General features: G+C 39.4%; 2 protein-coding genes across 2 annotated transcripts in view; one reads left to right on the forward strand and one right to left on the reverse strand.

Annotated features, from left to right (window-relative positions):
• GPSM2 (G protein signaling modulator 2) overlaps window positions 1-4,973 on the forward strand; it is a 19,708-nt gene extending 14,735 nt beyond the window's left edge. The window contains exons 11-14 of the mRNA XM_010164886.2: window positions 1,417-1,593; window positions 2,398-2,560; window positions 2,696-2,913; window positions 4,530-4,973. Coding sequence (XP_010163188.1) covers window positions 1,417-1,593; window positions 2,398-2,560; window positions 2,696-2,913; window positions 4,530-4,694 — 723 coding nt within the window. The 3' untranslated portion in view covers window positions 4,695-4,973. The remainder of the gene's footprint in view (window positions 1-1,416; window positions 1,594-2,397; window positions 2,561-2,695; window positions 2,914-4,529) is intronic.
• Window positions 4,974-6,849: 1,876 nt separating this feature from the next.
• Window positions 6,850-17,220, reverse strand: CLCC1 (chloride channel CLIC like 1). The gene is made up of 10 exons (XM_010164887.1): window positions 17,089-17,220; window positions 15,198-15,293; window positions 14,192-14,299; window positions 13,012-13,233; window positions 11,689-11,829; window positions 9,874-9,967; window positions 8,678-8,775; window positions 8,451-8,597; window positions 7,602-7,889; window positions 6,850-7,077 (listed from the first exon to the last, which is right to left on the reverse strand). Exons 1-10 carry the CDS (start codon window positions 17,218-17,220, stop codon window positions 6,850-6,852), a joined length of 1,554 nt encoding a protein of 517 aa, XP_010163189.1.
• Window positions 17,221-17,877: the final 657 nt, after the last annotated feature.

Raw genomic sequence — 17,877 nt, forward strand, 5'->3', positions numbered from 1 at the left:
GGTGAGCACTGTATATCACTCATTTGTATAGTCTGTTATCACTGTTGTTATCATTATCATTTTATTTTAATTAGTAAATAGTTTTCATCTCAACCTGTGAGTTTCCTTGCCCTCTTCTTTCCAGTTCTCTCCCCTACTCCCTGGGCGAGGGAGGGGGAGGGTGATAGAGCAGGCTGTGTTTGGCTGTAAGCTGCAAGCAAAAGGGTGAATCCACCCAAACCACCACATCCAGGGCAAGTCCTCTGCAGGGAACATCTTATGCTTTTGGCCAGTATCAGCTGTATTTTCTTACTCTCTGAATCTATTTATCTGTGATATCTTAAAATGCAGAGCCTGGGATAGTCTGCGCCCTAAATACACGACAGTGTTTCATGTGGCTTTTTGTAATAAAGTATTAACCTAGTATTGCAGCTTAGCTCTTACAAAGGGCTTTGTTCTAGATACTCATTGAGTAGGTTCTGAAAATTAATTCCAGAAATGTCTTTGATATATAGAACAATCTATGACACTAGCATTCTGGTTTGATTGCACAGGATACCACCTTCTCGGAGCTGGAAGCTGTGTGCTGATCTTAAATGCACCTTTAAAAGGCAATCCATTTGGGTAACAGTGTAGCTGAAAGATTTGTGACTCTGTTCACAATTTCTGATGTTGAATAATGAAAAAATGTTTTGCTGTTCAGTTATTGTAAGAGTTTGTCAGGTGTAGGTAAGGCTGTCAATTTTGTGGATAATTCTGTTTATTTTAGAAGAGAATTTAGGGAAAATCTGTCATGTTGCTAAAGGTCTCCATTCTGTTCTTCAGTGAAACAAGACAGTTATTCCTGTTTGCTCTTGTGCTGGCATTCTTCTCCCTCTTCCTTTTTCCTCTTTACTGGGAATTTTGTGTATCAGGGACCTCATAGAAGGCTGGTCAGTGTGTATCTGGGTTTGTATAAGGGTTTGTTTTGCTCCCAACACTTCCTAAAACTCTCAAAACTATGGATTTTTTTTTTTTAAACCCCCCCCCCCCAAAAAAAAAAAAAAACTGTCAGGTGGGAAATGCCAGCTGGGTCTGCATTTTAGCATTTACATTAACTATGCGTCTTGCTCTGCAGTCAGCAAGGAAAACTTCAGCGTGTCTGATTAAATACACTATTTGACCACATTTTAATCAGTCAGGTGTCACACTTCAGTTCTTACAGGTGTAAGACTGACTGGTAACAGTACTAACCTGTACTAACTGTAACAACAGCTCAATATATTATCACAGGTCCAGTAATAGAACCCAAACCCAAGCTTTCACATCCTCGTGGCTGGATCAACTAAATAACGTAAAACTGCTTCATTTTGTGGACAAAAAGAAGCAGCAAATAAGAGGTAATGGTAAAGGTAATTAAAATCAGAAGGCTTAATTTCATGACTCTTGTTTTCTTAGGTTCAGAACTGGAACAGTGAGATTCTTGCTAAACAGAAACCACTGGTTGCTAAACCTTCAGCAAAACTGCATTTTGTAAATCGACTAAAAGGCAAAAAGTACAAAAACGGCACCGCTTCCAAAGTTTTGCAGGATGCCAGTAATTCTATTGATCATCGACTTCCAAACTCTCAGAGGGTAGGTTTGGCAAGCTGCGGAGATCATCGCCTTCACTAATCTTTGTCTGATCAAAGTTATGGAAAATGCCCTCCTGCAGCAGCTGTCCCTTTGCGCTTCACTCAAGTTAAACGCTGTGGCTCTGTACAATGATGCAGAATCTGCTGTTCTACAGCTGTCTCGCGGGTGGTGCCAGCTTTATGCTTTTCATACTAATGGAACATGTTTTTCCTGGTGGATTTTCTAAAGTTACAGCTCAGCTTGCACATCTGTTTTATTTCTAAGTCTCTTCTAGACCCTGGTTCTCTAAACTTAATCTACTTTTTCTGACTCAGACAGTGGAAGATATTTTTTACATATTTTTTAGGTTATTGCACTCTTAACAGAAGTCAGGTAAAAATAATAGAACTCAGTGATTCGATGTAGATGAGAGTTGAGTGCTTTTGACAACAGACCTGAGGAGACAACAGAAACTTTCCATTGCTGTTCTTGGATTTTTTTTCTTTCATGGGCATTTGGGTTTTTGGTGGACTAATGGCTGAGGTGGAGTAACTCCAGTTGTACAGATCAGAGTACTGTTTCTTTCTGTTTCAGAGAATGAAATATTTCTAATATATTTTACCTTCCAAAAATGCTTGCCATATTATTAGCATTTCCTCTTATCATAAATCTGTCTACAGAAATTGATGACTAAAAAAAATTTAATTTAATGGATTTCAGAGATGCAAATGTCAAACATATTACTGGATTGAAACTGTGATGCAGTTGTCCCAGTTTTAGCTACTTTTGAGTACCAAATACCCGTAACTCTTCTCTCCTCTTCAGAAAAACAGTCGAGAGACAGTGGCAGATGAAGGGTTCTTTGATCTGCTGAGTCGATTCCAGAGTAACAGGATGGATGATCAGAGATGCTACTTCCAGGAGAAGAACAGATTCTCAGCTGCTTCAGTGGCAACATCCTCTACTCCACCTAAAACAATGAGAAAATGTAATATTTTAAACAGTAAAATCTGTATCTGACTTTAGTTCCTGCAAAATACTATTTTAAAAATTATTTGCATGCAAGGCTTACTATGGAAAGGAACTTATTTCTAGGCTAACGTGTCTTCTTCCTCCTCCCCAGCCTTTTCTACTTCCGTAGTCTCCCCGCACACAGATGAGTTTCTAGACCTGCTTGCCAGCTCGCAGAGCCGCCGGCTGGATGACCAGCGCGCTAGCTTCAGTAACCTACCCGGCCTTCGTCTTAATCAGCGCAGCAGCCAGTCAGTCCTGGGCCACCTCATGGCCAGTAACAACAGAGAACTAGATGATGACTTCTTCGATATATTGATAAAATGCCAGGTAAGTGTTTTACAAAAATTCTTCAGAGTCTGAGTCTTAGAGATTTGATTTGTGTATCCTGTGATTTAGTTTCTTCAAGTAAGCCACCATGTGTATTATGTGTTTTAAGATACAAACTGATTTGGCAGATAAGGAAGAACATAGAGGACAAAAAATTAGGATTTTTTTTTTTAACAGTTTTTCTTGGGTGTGGTTTGGTTTTTGGTTTTTTTTCCCAAATTATCCAATAAGTGTAATTTTGGTATTTATACCATGTTAACTATTTAAAATAACAAATGCTGAAAAAGTGAAGGAGAACAAGTGAGGCTATTAAAAGGAGTATGTAAAATGATTTTAAGAAAAAGTGTTTAGATCTGGCTTGTTGGGAGAGCACAGGAATCTTAATTGATCAAAAGAAAGAGTTCAGTATCAAAGTTCTAGTGGTGATATTGACCATCACTGCAGTTATGTGTTCTGCTATAAACTATTATTTCAGCTTAACAAGTGAGGTGTGGGATTGCCAGAGCATGGTATATACACCAATTAGACCAAAGAGAATTTAATTTAAAAGGTGTTTTACTTCATGGGTTAATAAGTACAAAATTCAGGTCCTGAGTTCGCCAAAGGTAAGTCTGTATGGTACCTTGGGTGAGAAGCAGTGCCTGGAATTGGGCCTATGATGACAGTGTTCATCAACCTGATGACATACGAGGTTCTGTTTGAGCAGCCTGTCTGTTTACTTTGAGTCAAGCAAAGAATCTAGAGATCAGTATCTTAGATTTTGTCTCTTCACATAATGCAATGCCTGACCATGCTTACTGAGAAAGGAATGGAAAGTTTAACCCCCTCAGTCATTATGGATGCTGCTGCTTTAAACGGAAGCACAAAAGGGTGGCTGACTTTTGAGACTTTTTTGTCTCAAAGATGACTGTCCAAGGGCCATCCACCACGGGAAGCCATACTCCTCCTGACGTGACCACATTCCCCACCAGCTAGCGTGGCAGCTAGAAACAGAAATTAGAAATACTCTGAGGCAAGGGAGCTACTGTGGATGGTCACAGTCCGCAGCCAGACCCATGGTGCCAGGCTGATGCTTGTAAAATCCGAGTAGGAGGGGGCTGCTGAGTGAAAGGAGCACAGAAACCATCTCAGAGGTGCTAGGGAACTGCTCTCTAACGTTGTGATTAACACGGAGCAACACTTTCTCTCCATCCTGCCTGCCCAAATCTGACAACAGTGCCGCCGTTTTTTACTCCCTGTATAAGGAAAGGAAGACAATAATATTTTCTGTCGTATCAGACTAGAAATACCAGGTACTAATGCTGAAATTCTTCTTCTGGACAAAGGACACTTAAATCTCATTGTGCAGTATGAACAAGAACTAAATTGGGGGTTTTACTTTGATGCATGTGGACAGGTGGTTTGGAAGAACCATTTTAGCTACACTTGCACGCTTAACTTACTTACTACTTTCATTTGAGAAGTTTAACTTGAAACAAAACTTACAAATTAAATCATTTTAATAGCTTAAATCTGCAAACAAAAGCTTTTATTAATTTTTCACTTATATTGTTCACTTATTTTATGGTATATATTCCTGCATAAACATGCAGCTTTACTGCTTGGTCTGGCTGTAGGGTTCCAGACTGGATGATCAAAGATGTCCTCCTCCATCATCTGCAAAAGGACCAACTGTGCCAGATGAGGATTTTTTCAGCCTGATTTTACGATCACAAGCTAAGAGAATGGATGAACAAAGAGTCCATTTACCCTCAGCCATCAAGGGACCACATTCTAGCTGAAGAAAGAAACAGGCACGTACTGTACAGTAGCATCTTAGGTATCAGTTTTGTTTGCTGGGAAAACTTTCATGCCTTTTTACAGAGCACTGCAATTAGTTTTGTCTCCTGTATAATAATTTTTTGTATAAGCAGCAGCAGCATCACACTTGTGACCAGTAGTTAAGAGTTGCCGCTGCTCTTCGCAGTTGGCAGCTGCTTTTAGCAGTGTCTGAGATACTGATTACTCTATTTCCTTCTGAACTGCCTCTAGTCTCTGAACATTAATAGGAATCTTTCCCTGTCAAGGTATTCTCATTGCTGATGTGTGGATTCTACCACTGTCTCAATCTTAAGACATAAATTTGTATGTACTTTGTAAAGAAAACTTGGTTGTGGTTTTGTTTTATTTTTTTTTTCCTTGGATTTGTACCTCCCTGGAAAAAGGTCCTGTTTTCTTTTATACTTTTTTTTAAAAATAAAAACAAATTGAGAAATAACTTCAGTACTTAATTTGTCTTTGCAGAATCACAGTTTGGAGGAAACAATTTGTATTAAAAAAGAAATACAATCAAATTGAGTTGTAATTCTGTTTAATACAAATATAATCTTTTCAAAACATGCTGGGTTTTTTTTAGTAATAATTAGTTAAGTGTTTCCTGTATTACTCGGCACAGTTTTACAATCAGAATTTTTTAAGAAGATACACTTGTTTTTAAGTAACAGCTACCAAAGCTATTCTAGAGATTGTGTGGTACATGTCCACCACCAGTGGAATCACAGGGGTGGTAGCTACTGAGCATGGACTGTCACGGATGTCAGGTAATTCCTGCAGTAAGTGAATTTAAAATGTTACAAACAGTAAATGTGTGTATGTATGTGGGGGTGTGTGTATGTATGTGGGGGTGTGTGTATGTATGTGGGGGTGTGTGTATGTATGTGGGGGGGGGTGTGTGTGTGTATGTGGGGGTGTGTGTGTGTATGTGGGGGTGTGTGTGTGTATGTGGGGGTGTGTGTGTGTATGTGGGGGGGTGTGTGTGTATGTGGGGGTGTGTGTCTGCTGCTTATTGCCTGACCTCAACCACTTCTCTTGATAAAGATGTGCTATGTGGGGGTAGTTCTTGGGAACGAGTTGTTAACTCAGTCCTCCCCTGGGTAGATACCTGTACTGAGGTAGTTCTTGGGAACCCCCAGGGCTGTATGTTGTTTCAAGCGTAGGTATCTTGAGTTAGAAACCACCGATTTCAACACTGAAGGTGGCAAACTGTTCACTTCAGGTATTTATAAATGAAGTGACGTCCCTTTTATTTACTGAAGTACTATACCTCTAGAGAAGAATCTACAGTTAATTTTAGCTTCAGAGTAAGAATAGTTAGACACAGGCTCCACATCATTCAAACTATTTCACATTCTCTTGCAGCTTTTTTTTTAGCACTGAAATTGATTTCTACAGCAACTAAAACTGTCCTCCTTCAGCTTGTAAGGAGAAATATCAGAATACTCTTCCAAAAAGCATGTGTTACCATAAGTTTATTGTTCTGATCTTCTGTAGTTGTACTTACTGCCTCCTACTCCCCATTCAGCTTTGAATCACCCTAAAAAAACATCTGATACATCAGCTTCTCACTCCTCTGCAAATTATTAAACTAAAATAAATCATCAAGCTGTCCTGAAACCAACCTGACAAGCAGTAATTCTACTTATTTAAAACTGATTTTTAAAGAATGGAAAACAAAAGCTTGTCTCTTTGAGCTGCAGTTAGTCCTATGTGAATTACATGGGTATCAGCAGCTTTGACAGTTACCGGATTAGGCTTACGTTCGCTCAATCACAGAGCACCCACCGGTGCTTCCCCACCGGAATATCTAGTTCTATTCAAAACTTACTGATTACACAAACTTGATTTCAAACCAGCAGCAATACCCACAACCTTGGCCACTTAGAAAGTTATCTAACTTAACAACAGACATTTCAAATTCCACAGACAGTAAGTATATGCAGACTCTCAGTTTGTGAAACTCTGCCTCCCTTACAGCTACGCATACTCGTGCTCTGACCAAAGATGAGTTGCCATCAGCTTCCCGATGCTCCCTTTTCTACATCTGAGAACTAGAGCAGAACTAGCAAGTACGTGACAATTAAAGATTAAACAAGACTTACAGCAGAGCCTGGAGCTTCCTTAGTCTCCTTCCTTCAAGTCCTCTGAATGGCTTTTTTTCTTCTCTTCACATGGTTCCACTGCAGAATGTTTCCCTTCTAGGTTTTTATGAGCATCACAATTGTCTCCAGTCTCTGGCTCTGCTTTGCCTGTCTCCTGTTTCTGCTGCTCAAGTGCATGTTCTTCAGTAAGGCTTTCAGCTGTGATAGTTTCTAGTCTACAAACTTCAGACTCTGTGTGCAATCTATTCTGTAAAAATTAATAATAAGCTATTAATCAAGAAATCTAAAGTGATGGCATCTATTACTTCAGGTGCATCTCAGCTCAAGGGGCAGCACTCCTCCAAAGCATAACTATTGTTATCCTTTTTTCCTGGGGAAACACATAAATGAGCACAATCATCTAGAGTATAAGTCTGGTTTTTAAATTTTCTGTAATTTACAGAAAAGTCAGCACTGCTTCTATTCCCTGCCTTTCTTCTGTGGGTAATCTTTACTGCCCAGGCTGACAGATCTCACAAAGCAGAAGTTATTTAAGTCTTTCTTTACTATAAAGAGTTTTAATGCAGTAGTTTCTTGCCACAGTTAGTTAGCCATCACACAGTATTTTCCCAGAACAAAACATGCCCAAGGTACCTCTACCACACTGTTCTGCAGGGGAACAGGTACTTTCTTAACTCCTCTCTCCCCAAGATCTGGGTTAAGCTTGTTGTTTAAGCATGTTCTAGCAGATGACATTAAAATCTATTAAATTTAATCCCAGGACTAACATACACCAGGTTCTGGTTTGTGAGGCTCTTCTACTTGCGTGTCTGGCTCATTGCTTGTGTGCATGATGTCAGGACTTCTGCTGCCATTTCCTGGTCTCATAGGAGCATCTCCTCTGTCATAAGGTCCTCGGTAAGCACAAGGAAGCTTCTGTGAGTAATAGCCATCTGCTTTACTCCCATCATATTGCCCAAAGTCTATTTTTGCCTGCTGACTGTCAGGTAGACTTTTCTTCTCAGAAGAAGTTAAGTATCTTAACATAGATACTGATGATCCTGCACCATAGCAGAAAGCCTGAGGGAGAGGGAAGGAAAAAAAAAAAGAACAAAATATCAAATATTTGCAGCCTCTGGTTTTCACACAAAATTGAAAGACATGTATCTGAAAAACACTGAATGAAAAGCTCAGGTGATCAGAATGGCTACAATAAAATTAAAGCTTTTCTACAGTTAATCTTTGGTGTTACAGTAAAGATGTTGAAGGCTCTAACTCAATGCTTTCATATACACAATGTCAATTATATGCATCATTGGGTACTGACTCAAAGAAGAAATGGGAACTAAGCTGCAATAAACTGTCATAGAGTCTAAGATTTTAAGCAGTTTAGTATTCTATCCCACTTGGGGAGTGGGGGAGAGATATGGTTTAAATGGAAACTTAAACCTATTTTAATTGCTAAACCAACTAACTATAAAGATTTTGTCAAGAGAAAATTCCTTTGTAGAAATAACTTAATCTGTGCTAAAAAATCTGTTCAGTAGTACAAATAATAAATAAATAATATAATAGATAATAATACTTTTATATATATATAAAAAACCTGAGCTTTTAAATATAAGATAAATGTATACAAACCAGGACAGCCAGAGCCATCATAATTAGCACTGGAACCTGCAGAATAAACGGTATCTCCTTCATCAGTGCTTTGATGAATTCACCAATACCCTGTCCTACGTGCTTCAAAGGCTCAGTTACAAAGTTGGTGAAAGTAATTGCCAATGCCTAGAAAAGCACAAACAGAAAACCAGTGTTGTCACTAACTGCAAACATGAGCAGAACAGTCTCTTTAGGCTGGCACATACCTTTGTGGGAGGAACCAGCAGAACGGGGTTTACCAGTAGAGTTTCATAGTACTTCAGACAGGGATCATCCTGAAACGTCCATTTACTTCTGAGCCACTCTGTAGTCAAACAAACAGAGACATGTTTTTACTACTTTTTAAAAATGTGTTTTATGACACAGCAGTAATACAGAAAGTAGCATTTCAGTTCTAGATGGAAGAGACCTCTTCTAGATATGGTTCAAAGCTCTGATTTATTTTTAAAAATCTTAGATTAGCTTGGCAGTGTAGTTTATCCAGTCATGGAGATGCAGGAAGGAGAGGGAAGGCTGGAAGAAAGAGGAGAAATTGATGTTTTCCCATGTTTAGTCAATAAAGTTCTCTTCATTAGATGAACTTAGTCCCCAGACACCTCAGAGGAAAAATAAGTCTTGTCTGTGGGATCTATTATCTAGCACATTTTGTCCACAGCTACTGAAACAGAAGTAATTGAGTGTTATTACTCATCCACCAGGCTGCAAGTAGATTAAAAATGTATATTTTGCTTGCTAGACTTCAAGAGACTATTTTATTTATAAGCAAAAACTCTTACTCTTTAAAGGGCACTTCTAAGTTATAAACAAGTGATTTATGACATCAGTATTTCTGTAGTTTCAGTCAGAACATAAACCACTGAAATTTGACATAAACAGAGCAATCACAGCCAATGAAGGGAAGACCATAACAAGCACTCATTAAGAGTTGCCATCATTAATCTACCCTCTGTAGCATTGGATAACAAATAATGCCTAATAAAAAATTTCCGCCTTCTCTGTAAAATAACAGCAGTACAGTAAGCAGTTACAGATCTAATTTCTGAAGGCCACTGTACTCGCAGGCCTGGAAGATGAAAAAACCAAAACCCCCTCTTTTTCTTGAATTCTGCCATCCTACCTTCAATAAATGGCACTGAATGGTGCTGGGAGAGGGGAGCTGGGGAACACAGGGTAAGGTATAAGGAAAAGAAGTAACACCGTGACATGCATTAAGAACAGTTTTGTGATCAGCTCTCCTTGAAAGGCCTAGAAAAGAAAGTCTTGTGGAATGGAAAAATGGTAAAACCACGTGTATTGCTGAGGAAGATTCAAAGTACTACTTGAAGAAATTATTCTTGGAAAGTATTACTGACTATTTTGTGATCTTAAATACTATTTACAAAGTAATGAAACAAGTATTTACCAATAAGACTTCCTCTCCAGTCTAACTTCTCAGCACAGACGTTATCGAACTGCCCCATTTTCGCGATTTCTGCTTGATGCTGCGCGAAGGCCAGCTGCAGGAGAATGAGAATTACTTGTAAAACAAACCACGGTGGTGCTGCGTGTAGAACACCTGCATCCATGCAGCACTGCACCTGAGCTCATGATGTCTGTTCTTAGTAGGTCTGGGATAATTACCCAGGTAAGTCTCCATTATGGAAAGTTAACTACCTAAGCAATTTAACAGAGTTCAATTCCAAGCACTTCCTGGGAATGGCTAAAAACTACCAAGACAGCTACCTCTGAGTTCTTCTCCAAAGGGAATATGAATTGCCAAAAGAGCAAACTCCAGTGTTCAAAGGTATCAGGTCAAGGAAAAAAGTCATCTGATGACATCTTGTTTCCTTAAAATGTTTCTGGATTAAAACCAGAGACAGCTGCCATGCAATTACTAATTAAAACATCAGGACATTCTCTTTAATTTTTTAAATAATTCCCATTAACAAATACCTGTATTAATTATAATTTTGCCTTACAGTTTGCAACTGATAATCAAATAGAAAAAATTAAATCATCTGTTGAAAAACTCTGAGTCAGTGCCATTCTTCACTGACTCAATCCAAGTCCTCTGTGTGGCAGTCCACTCGTTCAAAAGCCACCCTCCTCTCTGGCACTCTGCTATTCCTGGCTCTGACAAGCTGCAGTTAAATTCTGACGACAAGATGTGAGGACCAAGATTTTCTGGTTGGGCGATGACCCAGCAGCATGTGGTGGTTTTAACTCGGCCAGCAGCCAAACACCACACAGCCGCTGGCTCACCCTCCCCTGCCTGGGAAACGGGGGAGGGAATCAGAGGGTAAAAGTGAGAAAACTCCTGGGTTGAGATAAAAACAACTGAATAATAAAAATAAGAGAATTAATAATGGAATATACAGATGAGCGATGCACAGTGCCACTGCTAACCACCCGCCAACCAATGCCCAACCCATTCCTGGTCAGCAATCCCAAAGAGAGAAAACCCCGAAGCCTCACATCCCGGAAGAGCAAGAGAGCACAAGCTTTCCAGCCAGCCCTTGTCCATATACTGAACATCACCTTATATGATACAGAATATGCCACTGGCACATCCAAGTACTAACTTGGATCTGTTGACCTTACTATGCCCCCTCCCCCCAGGTTCTTCTGCACCTGCAGACTAGCAAAGCATGGGAAGTTGGAACATCCTTCATTTCCTATCAAGAACTAAAAACTTCAGTATATTATCAACATTCTTCTCCTACCAAAGCCCACACTGAAACCAAAACACAGCGCTATTCTAGCTAGTAAGAAGAAAATAAGCTCTGTCCCAGCCGAAACCAGCACACAGTATAAATTCCTCCCCACTGAAACCACTACCATTACACAGTCAGGCACTTTGTCACCATTAATGAAGCATTTCTCTCTGGTCTATCACACATTATATGCAGTTTCAGACAGGGAATCTTTAGAAAAAAAAAAACTTCCCACAATATATTTTTGTAAGACTTTTCTACCAAGCTGCCATGTCTCCCTTGTCCTTCCAGTGAAATCACATTTCTACTGCTTTATGAATTCCGTGCACCTTTGCAGCAAGATAAAAGTTGTCAGGGTTCCTTTTGTTCTTCTTTAAGCCTAACACACTGTCAACATGCTAAATAAAATGTTCATACCTTTATTTATTGTTTTATATAAACTAACTAAAGGAACTAAATTATCTTAGGTCCCACATAACTAAATTTTGAAGCCCAGAAGCCATTAAGATTTCAGAACAACTTACCTTATACAAGTAAAGCCAATTCCATGCAAAACTGATGAGAAAACTTATTAATAAAACACGTTTTAGCTGAACAAGCCAATGAATACGTGTCCACAACTCTGTAGCTATTATAATTACAACGCACACTAAGCACAAGAGTATCTGAAAAAGAAAACAGGTAAAAGTTATGATGCAGATTTGGAAGTTTACTGCCAGTACACATGAAGGAACTTCCAGGTTTTGTTTTTATTACTGTCACTTACACAGAACAGTCGAGAGACACTTTTCTTGCTTTCACAGCCTATCTGCAGCAGTACAAAGCAGAAAAGGTTCATGGTATTGCTAGTAGTCATTCCTATCACATCCTTACGCTGCAGTTGCTCATTTATTTCTTGTGATATTTAGTTATCTCTTCCTCATTATATTTATCATGTGACCTACCATACTTAAAAATTGGAAAATAGATGTAATTCAGTGCTAGAGCAGTGCCTGGTAGGAACCACAGAACCACTGCTGCCAACTCCTGCAGTGTGGTTAAGAGACAAAGTTACAGTTTGGGTAACATCAGCAAGACTACAGAGAAGCACTTTACAGTCTCTTTCCCATCCCAGGACCCCTAACAGCAAGGTTACGCTACTGGCAGCTTGCTTTTTTCATTTGGCTTACATGGACCCCCTCAAAACTAGACAGGCTACTTCCAGGATCATTTCGGGATAGAATGTTATCATGTTCTGAACTGTAAAGATTTATTCAGAGAGCTTCAGCTTATTATAGATCCTCAGCCTAGCACTTTATAATTCCATTTTAGAGAATATGACATTTTCACACAGTCACGCTCTCCTTCTCTCCAACACTCTACAATTTTTTTTTCCCCAGAATTCACAGAAAACTCTAACCTATAAAATCGAAGACCTCAAACTTGTCTCAATATACATATATCCCAACTCCTGCATAAGCCAACAGCTGCTGCAGGAGTTGAACAAGACACAAATCTGGAAAATGTATAATGCATGAGTTGTAAGTTTAAGTGGTAAGAAAGTACCGAGTCTAATGAATTGCACAACACAGATAGAAAAGACGGGAAGAGAAAAAAGAAAGCATACCAGAAAAGAACCACAAAGCTACAATAACAAAAGATGACCACAGGAATAGAAAACTTGAATTCTTACTTCAAGTGACATCACCTCTACCTTCAGCAACAAGAAAACAGAGTGACTCACTGTAAGTACGACGGCTTTACATGTGGAGTTAAGATGGTAATATTCAATGGTTAAACTTGCACAAAGAAACTGGAGAAAACAGCAATTAAAAAACAACAAAAAACCTTTCTTCTTCTTCTCTTACCAGAAACATATTATATAGATCAATTCCAAAAGTGTCTTCAAATCTCCAGTGCCAAGCTTTATAGTCATGATGCTTAAAATTTATCAAAATATCACTAAGTGCATCATCCACGGCACCTGACTGCCAAGTTTCCTCATTGAGAAACCTGAGGATCTCCAAATATGTCTGTTTTGTAAGGATGATCTCAGCATCGTAATGGACACGGCCCACATTTTCCTCAGGCTGAATTAAAAACAAAGCAAAACCATGATTAAAAGCTGCTTATGTGGAAACAGAACTACATGCAAAAAACTGTGTCCCTATGCAAAACCCTAATTATATACCCTCGTTATATACCAGCACCTTTCTGAAGCAGACTGTGGGACGAAGACATGGAACAGGGACCTCACTGTGATTCTATAACCATTCTGTTCATTCTTCTAAATTAGATAAAACACCAATTAAACTGATTTGTACTCTTTCCATTCTACAGCAAAAACCTAAAAAATGAAGTGGGGTATCTCATCTGTTATTAAAACTTTAGAACCACTTCTCATTAACAGGTGTTAATTACTAATGTGCTATGTATGCCTCCATCATGGCTGGGTAATACAGATAAAAGCTATTAAATACTGAAATAAGAAATTCTACATTACTAAATATGTTCTTTTATTCCTCTACCTCCAAATAGAAAAAAAATCTCCAAAGACAAGATAATAAAGTAATAAGGTAATTCTTATATACAAACAATATAATAAAGCAATAAGGTGATTCCTGTATGCAAACTCTAATAAAGCTGCTATTCCTAGACAGTTAATGTGGTAGAGTCTAAATCAAAGGCCCAAAAGGTCTACAACAAACAAAATCTGTCTCTCTCAAGTTTAACAGCCATTAACGTGAACTGAAGAGGGTACTATAGCTGCACGCCAGCAACAGGTATTTATATACATACTCTGAATTTACATAGTCTTCCCTTGGATGCTGTACAGATCAAAGGGCAACTGTCTCTCCTGAGCAAACACGACTAGCTAACAGCAGTACTGGATGCACACGCTGGGATCATTTTTCCTCTGCAATTCAGTTCCCCTCATTTTAATTTAAAGTAAACCAGAATAATTAATCAATACTTGATAACTGTGAAAAACACATAAAGTAGTAGTATGAATTTTAATTAATTTTTAATGAATGTTCAAATACTTACAAGGCCAAGTTTTCCAGCTTCATTTAAAATCTTATTCAAGTATCTCTTAAAAATATAAAAGCTACGGCTTTCATGTGAGTTGGCATTCCTCTTCTCACATTTTGCAATCTGCAGTGTAAAGACATTTTATTAACTTCTTGCTCAAATCAGCTTGTTCACAGGAGAAAAAAAAACCCTACCAACACATTAAGCTCGGAATTAACAGAGGCACATTTATGTAGTTTAGCAATAATCCTGTGATTAGTACACCAGCTAAAAAGCGTATGCAGTTACTGGAGACACTACTTTCCATGGGACTGGCCAGTACTGGATTTTAGATCTACTAATAACATGGTTTGAATACTCACCTCAGGAGATCTGGAAAACACTAAAAATCTAAATCTCCTTAAATTTTAAGTTTACATCAGAAAAAGAAAAGAGAACTGTAAAAAATCCTATGTAACTACAACAGCATTAAAATTGCACATGCCAGTAGGTCTCCAAATGGCTGAGTGAAGTGAGAGCCCTGGTAAGCTACACAAGCGTCGCTACACCTTCCTCATCTCAGGGGAAGAAGCAGTGCAGGGGTCTTACAGTGGCTTCTGAAAGCTGCAGCACTGCACATTATGGTCAGCCACAAACAGATTCTCTGTGCCCACAACCCACCCCTTAAAATCTAACAGAATTCAACAACTTGAAAATGAAAGATCAGGTTTCTCAGCTTTTGGCAGCATGGTGTAACATCAACACCACATGTTTAAACTGGACAGAAGCACATAGCTCCTATCAACTTCTGTTACACTATAAAACATTGTGGGAAACAGACTTTGGTAGGCAGAGCAGCAATTTGGAATTGAGTCCAAACCACTTCCAGTCTCTCCTCCGAGTAAAGAGGTTCCCCCTACGCAATGCATGGTCTCTTACAAATTATGCCAGCAATCCCCCTGTTCTGTACTACCCAGAAAAGCACCATCAGAAAGCACAAACCATAAAAGGCTTGAAAATATTCTGAAGTTCTGTAACAAACCTTCTGTTGCAATGAATCTAGTTCCCTGGAACAACTTGGTAAGATTTCAGTACTGACCGCATCCACATTCTTATCCTCAGAGTCATGATAGTTTGCCTAAAATTTCATAAGAAAAATGCATATCTTTAGAATCAAAGAATCTGATCAATATGCCATGTTACACTTCTGTAACACTTTAAAAGGAGCTAAAAACTGAGTGCTGGTCTGCTGCTAATACTCTCCCGATTATACTCCAGTTGCCTCTCTGCTGTTATTTTAGGCTCCAAACAGACAACTGTTTTCAGTTTATTTAAATGATCAAAAGGTGAGGTCTTGCCCTTTCTTCCCCTGCCCTTTCCCCTCCTTTGAGTGTTGGTGAGCCACACAGCGCATCAGATTAGATAACTGGACTGGCTAAAAACCGACTCAGCAAGCAAAGGAGCAGTTTTCTGCCAAACCAAGTCCCAGTCCAGCTGGCCAGGTAGCCAGCCAGACAGAAAGTAAACACACAACCCCACTCTGGCTTGCATGCCTTTCCTTTCATGTTCCCTCTTCACTCTGCAACAACCTCCCATTTTTTCTGTTAATTTCTCAGACTCAGTTTTATCAGAGCTTCTTCTACACAACCAGGTGTGCACATTGAGGAAAGTCTCCAAAAAGAAGTGCAACATCACACAAATTGGTGAACTCATACTGAAAATAAGTTTTCAGGGCTCTGCTGGCCCACACAGGCTGCCTACCTAAAACCTCTCACTGCAGAGCAGAAAAGAAATCCCAAAAAGATAGATTAACCCAAAGCAGTCATTCTTCTCCTTTAAGATGCAGTTCTGTTTTCATGGGAGACAACAGTAAACTCCTAATATTTTTCAACAGAAGCTGAAGCAGTTGGGCACCAAATTTAAAGGCTGCAAAGCTTGCTGCTTGATTTTAGGGATGCTAATGACTATCAGGTGGACTTGGGGCAGGTGGAAGCTGAGGAGAAACTCTGTAGAAAGAAATAATATAGTCTGCGTTTTTTACACTTCGGGAAGTTATGCTCTGAAGCGTTAGAATGGTAGCACTCAAGACTGCAAAAATAAACTTGAAAACTGAATAACAACAAAATCAAGGGTGTGCACACAACCAAACACAGTTTACAGCGTCGTATGTGCACATACGTACTGGATAAACAATATGCATCTCATCATACGCGTAGATCCCACTCCTCATACTAGACAACAATCAGAGTATGACTCAATTTGTCAAAACTAGCTTTTCATACTTCATCTCCTCCATGTTCAAGAGTTATTAACAGCACATCACTCAACCCCTGTTCTGATCTTCCTTTTGCAAACTCTGATGCCCAGGATTACAAAACATCATTGACTTTCATTATACCCTCACACAACAAATGGGTTTTATTCTCTTATTACTGGAGAACTGGATAATTCAAGTAAAATATAATAAATAACTGCAATTTCCCCAACTTTTATCAGCTGAGAACTTAATTTTCAAGATATTTAACACTATACTTGAGAAATTAGAAAGAGCTGCTTAACCCAGTACTTCTCAGAGAAATAACCTGTGCTGCTACAACCTGCATGAGTCAACCAACCACAGTCACCCACCACCTGTGAAAAGACAAAAAGCATGGCTCCTGTGACCCCATCAGTGTGCAACAAAAACTCATCAGTAAGAGGCCCTGCGCTAATTATCTGCAATAATATAGATCGCTATTTTTTCCTTACAATTTTAACAATAGCCACACAACACTTTTCTGTGTACAGATTCAGATGTAAACTTAGAAAACCTTAGAAAGACCATAATTCTATCATTTTCTAATGTTGCAGTTTAAGGGCAATCTGTCGACAGTGTCCAGCTTAAGGAGACTGTTTGGGAGAGACACGTATTCATGCACCTTTTATTTTTCTACCTTGTAAGGTCTTCTCATTGCTCCTGACGCTGCATCATAATTGAGCATATCGGTGGGGTCAATCCATTCATCATCTTGAACTTTACCACTCCCTATTAACACAACTGCACACAATACCAAAGGAAACAGCATCCTGTATCACCAAATATAACAAGAAATTCAGATGTTTAGTTCAGAATGTGACACGCTGTAAAAAAAACCTGAAACAATCTTACATGAAAAAAGTATTATCATAGAATCATAGAATGGTCTGGGTTGGAAGGGACCTTAAAGATCATCCAGTTCCAACCCCCCTGCCATCAGCAGGGACACCTTCCACTAGACCAGGTTGCTCAAAGCCTCATCCAACCTGGCCTTGAACACTTCCAGGGAGGGGGCATCAACAATTTCTGTGGGCAACCTGGGCCAGTGTCTGACACCCTCACAGTGAAGGTTTTTCTCCAGTCTTGTTTAAAAACTCGGTTCCCTATTAAGCAGGTTAAACTTCACTTATAGATTTTTTTTTTTCCCCAAAGAAAACAATGGCAAGAATATACAACGATTAAACTGTATTAGATGACCGGATCAACATAACTAGCTGGAGTTATCAGCAGGCGCAGGGCAGAGTTCGGCACTGCTAAACACGCCACAACAGCGCAGAACTGCTCCGGGCTTCCAGACAAGGGCCCTGGACCCTCACCATTACGGAATTCCCACGGCAGCCTCGCAAAGGCGGGAGGACACCCCTGCCCGGCCGGCAGTCACCTCGGCGCTGCCCCGGCAGGCCCAGGGCCGCCCCGCACAGGCCGC

The sequence above is a fragment of the Antrostomus carolinensis genome, unplaced genomic scaffold (assembly GCF_000700745.2).
Source record: "Antrostomus carolinensis isolate BGI_N321 unplaced genomic scaffold, ASM70074v2 scaffold7893, whole genome shotgun sequence".
In the NCBI taxonomy this organism is placed as follows: domain Eukaryota; kingdom Metazoa; phylum Chordata; class Aves; order Caprimulgiformes; family Caprimulgidae; genus Antrostomus; species Antrostomus carolinensis.

Excerpts from the sequence above, each read along its gene's own strand:
- CLCC1 (XM_010164887.1), bottom strand. The coding sequence starts at position 17,220 with ATGCTGTTTCCTTTGGTATTGTGTGCAGTTGTGTTAATAGGGAGTGGT. Across the intron at positions 8,598-8,677 it reads TGCTGGTTCCTCCCACAAAG|GCATTGGCAATTACTTTCAC; the intron begins GTATGTGCCAGC and ends GTGCTTTTCTAG. Across the intron at positions 7,078-7,601 it reads CTCACAAACCAGAACCTGGT|AATAGATTGCACACAGAGTC; the intron begins GTATGTTAGTCC and ends TAATTTTTACAG.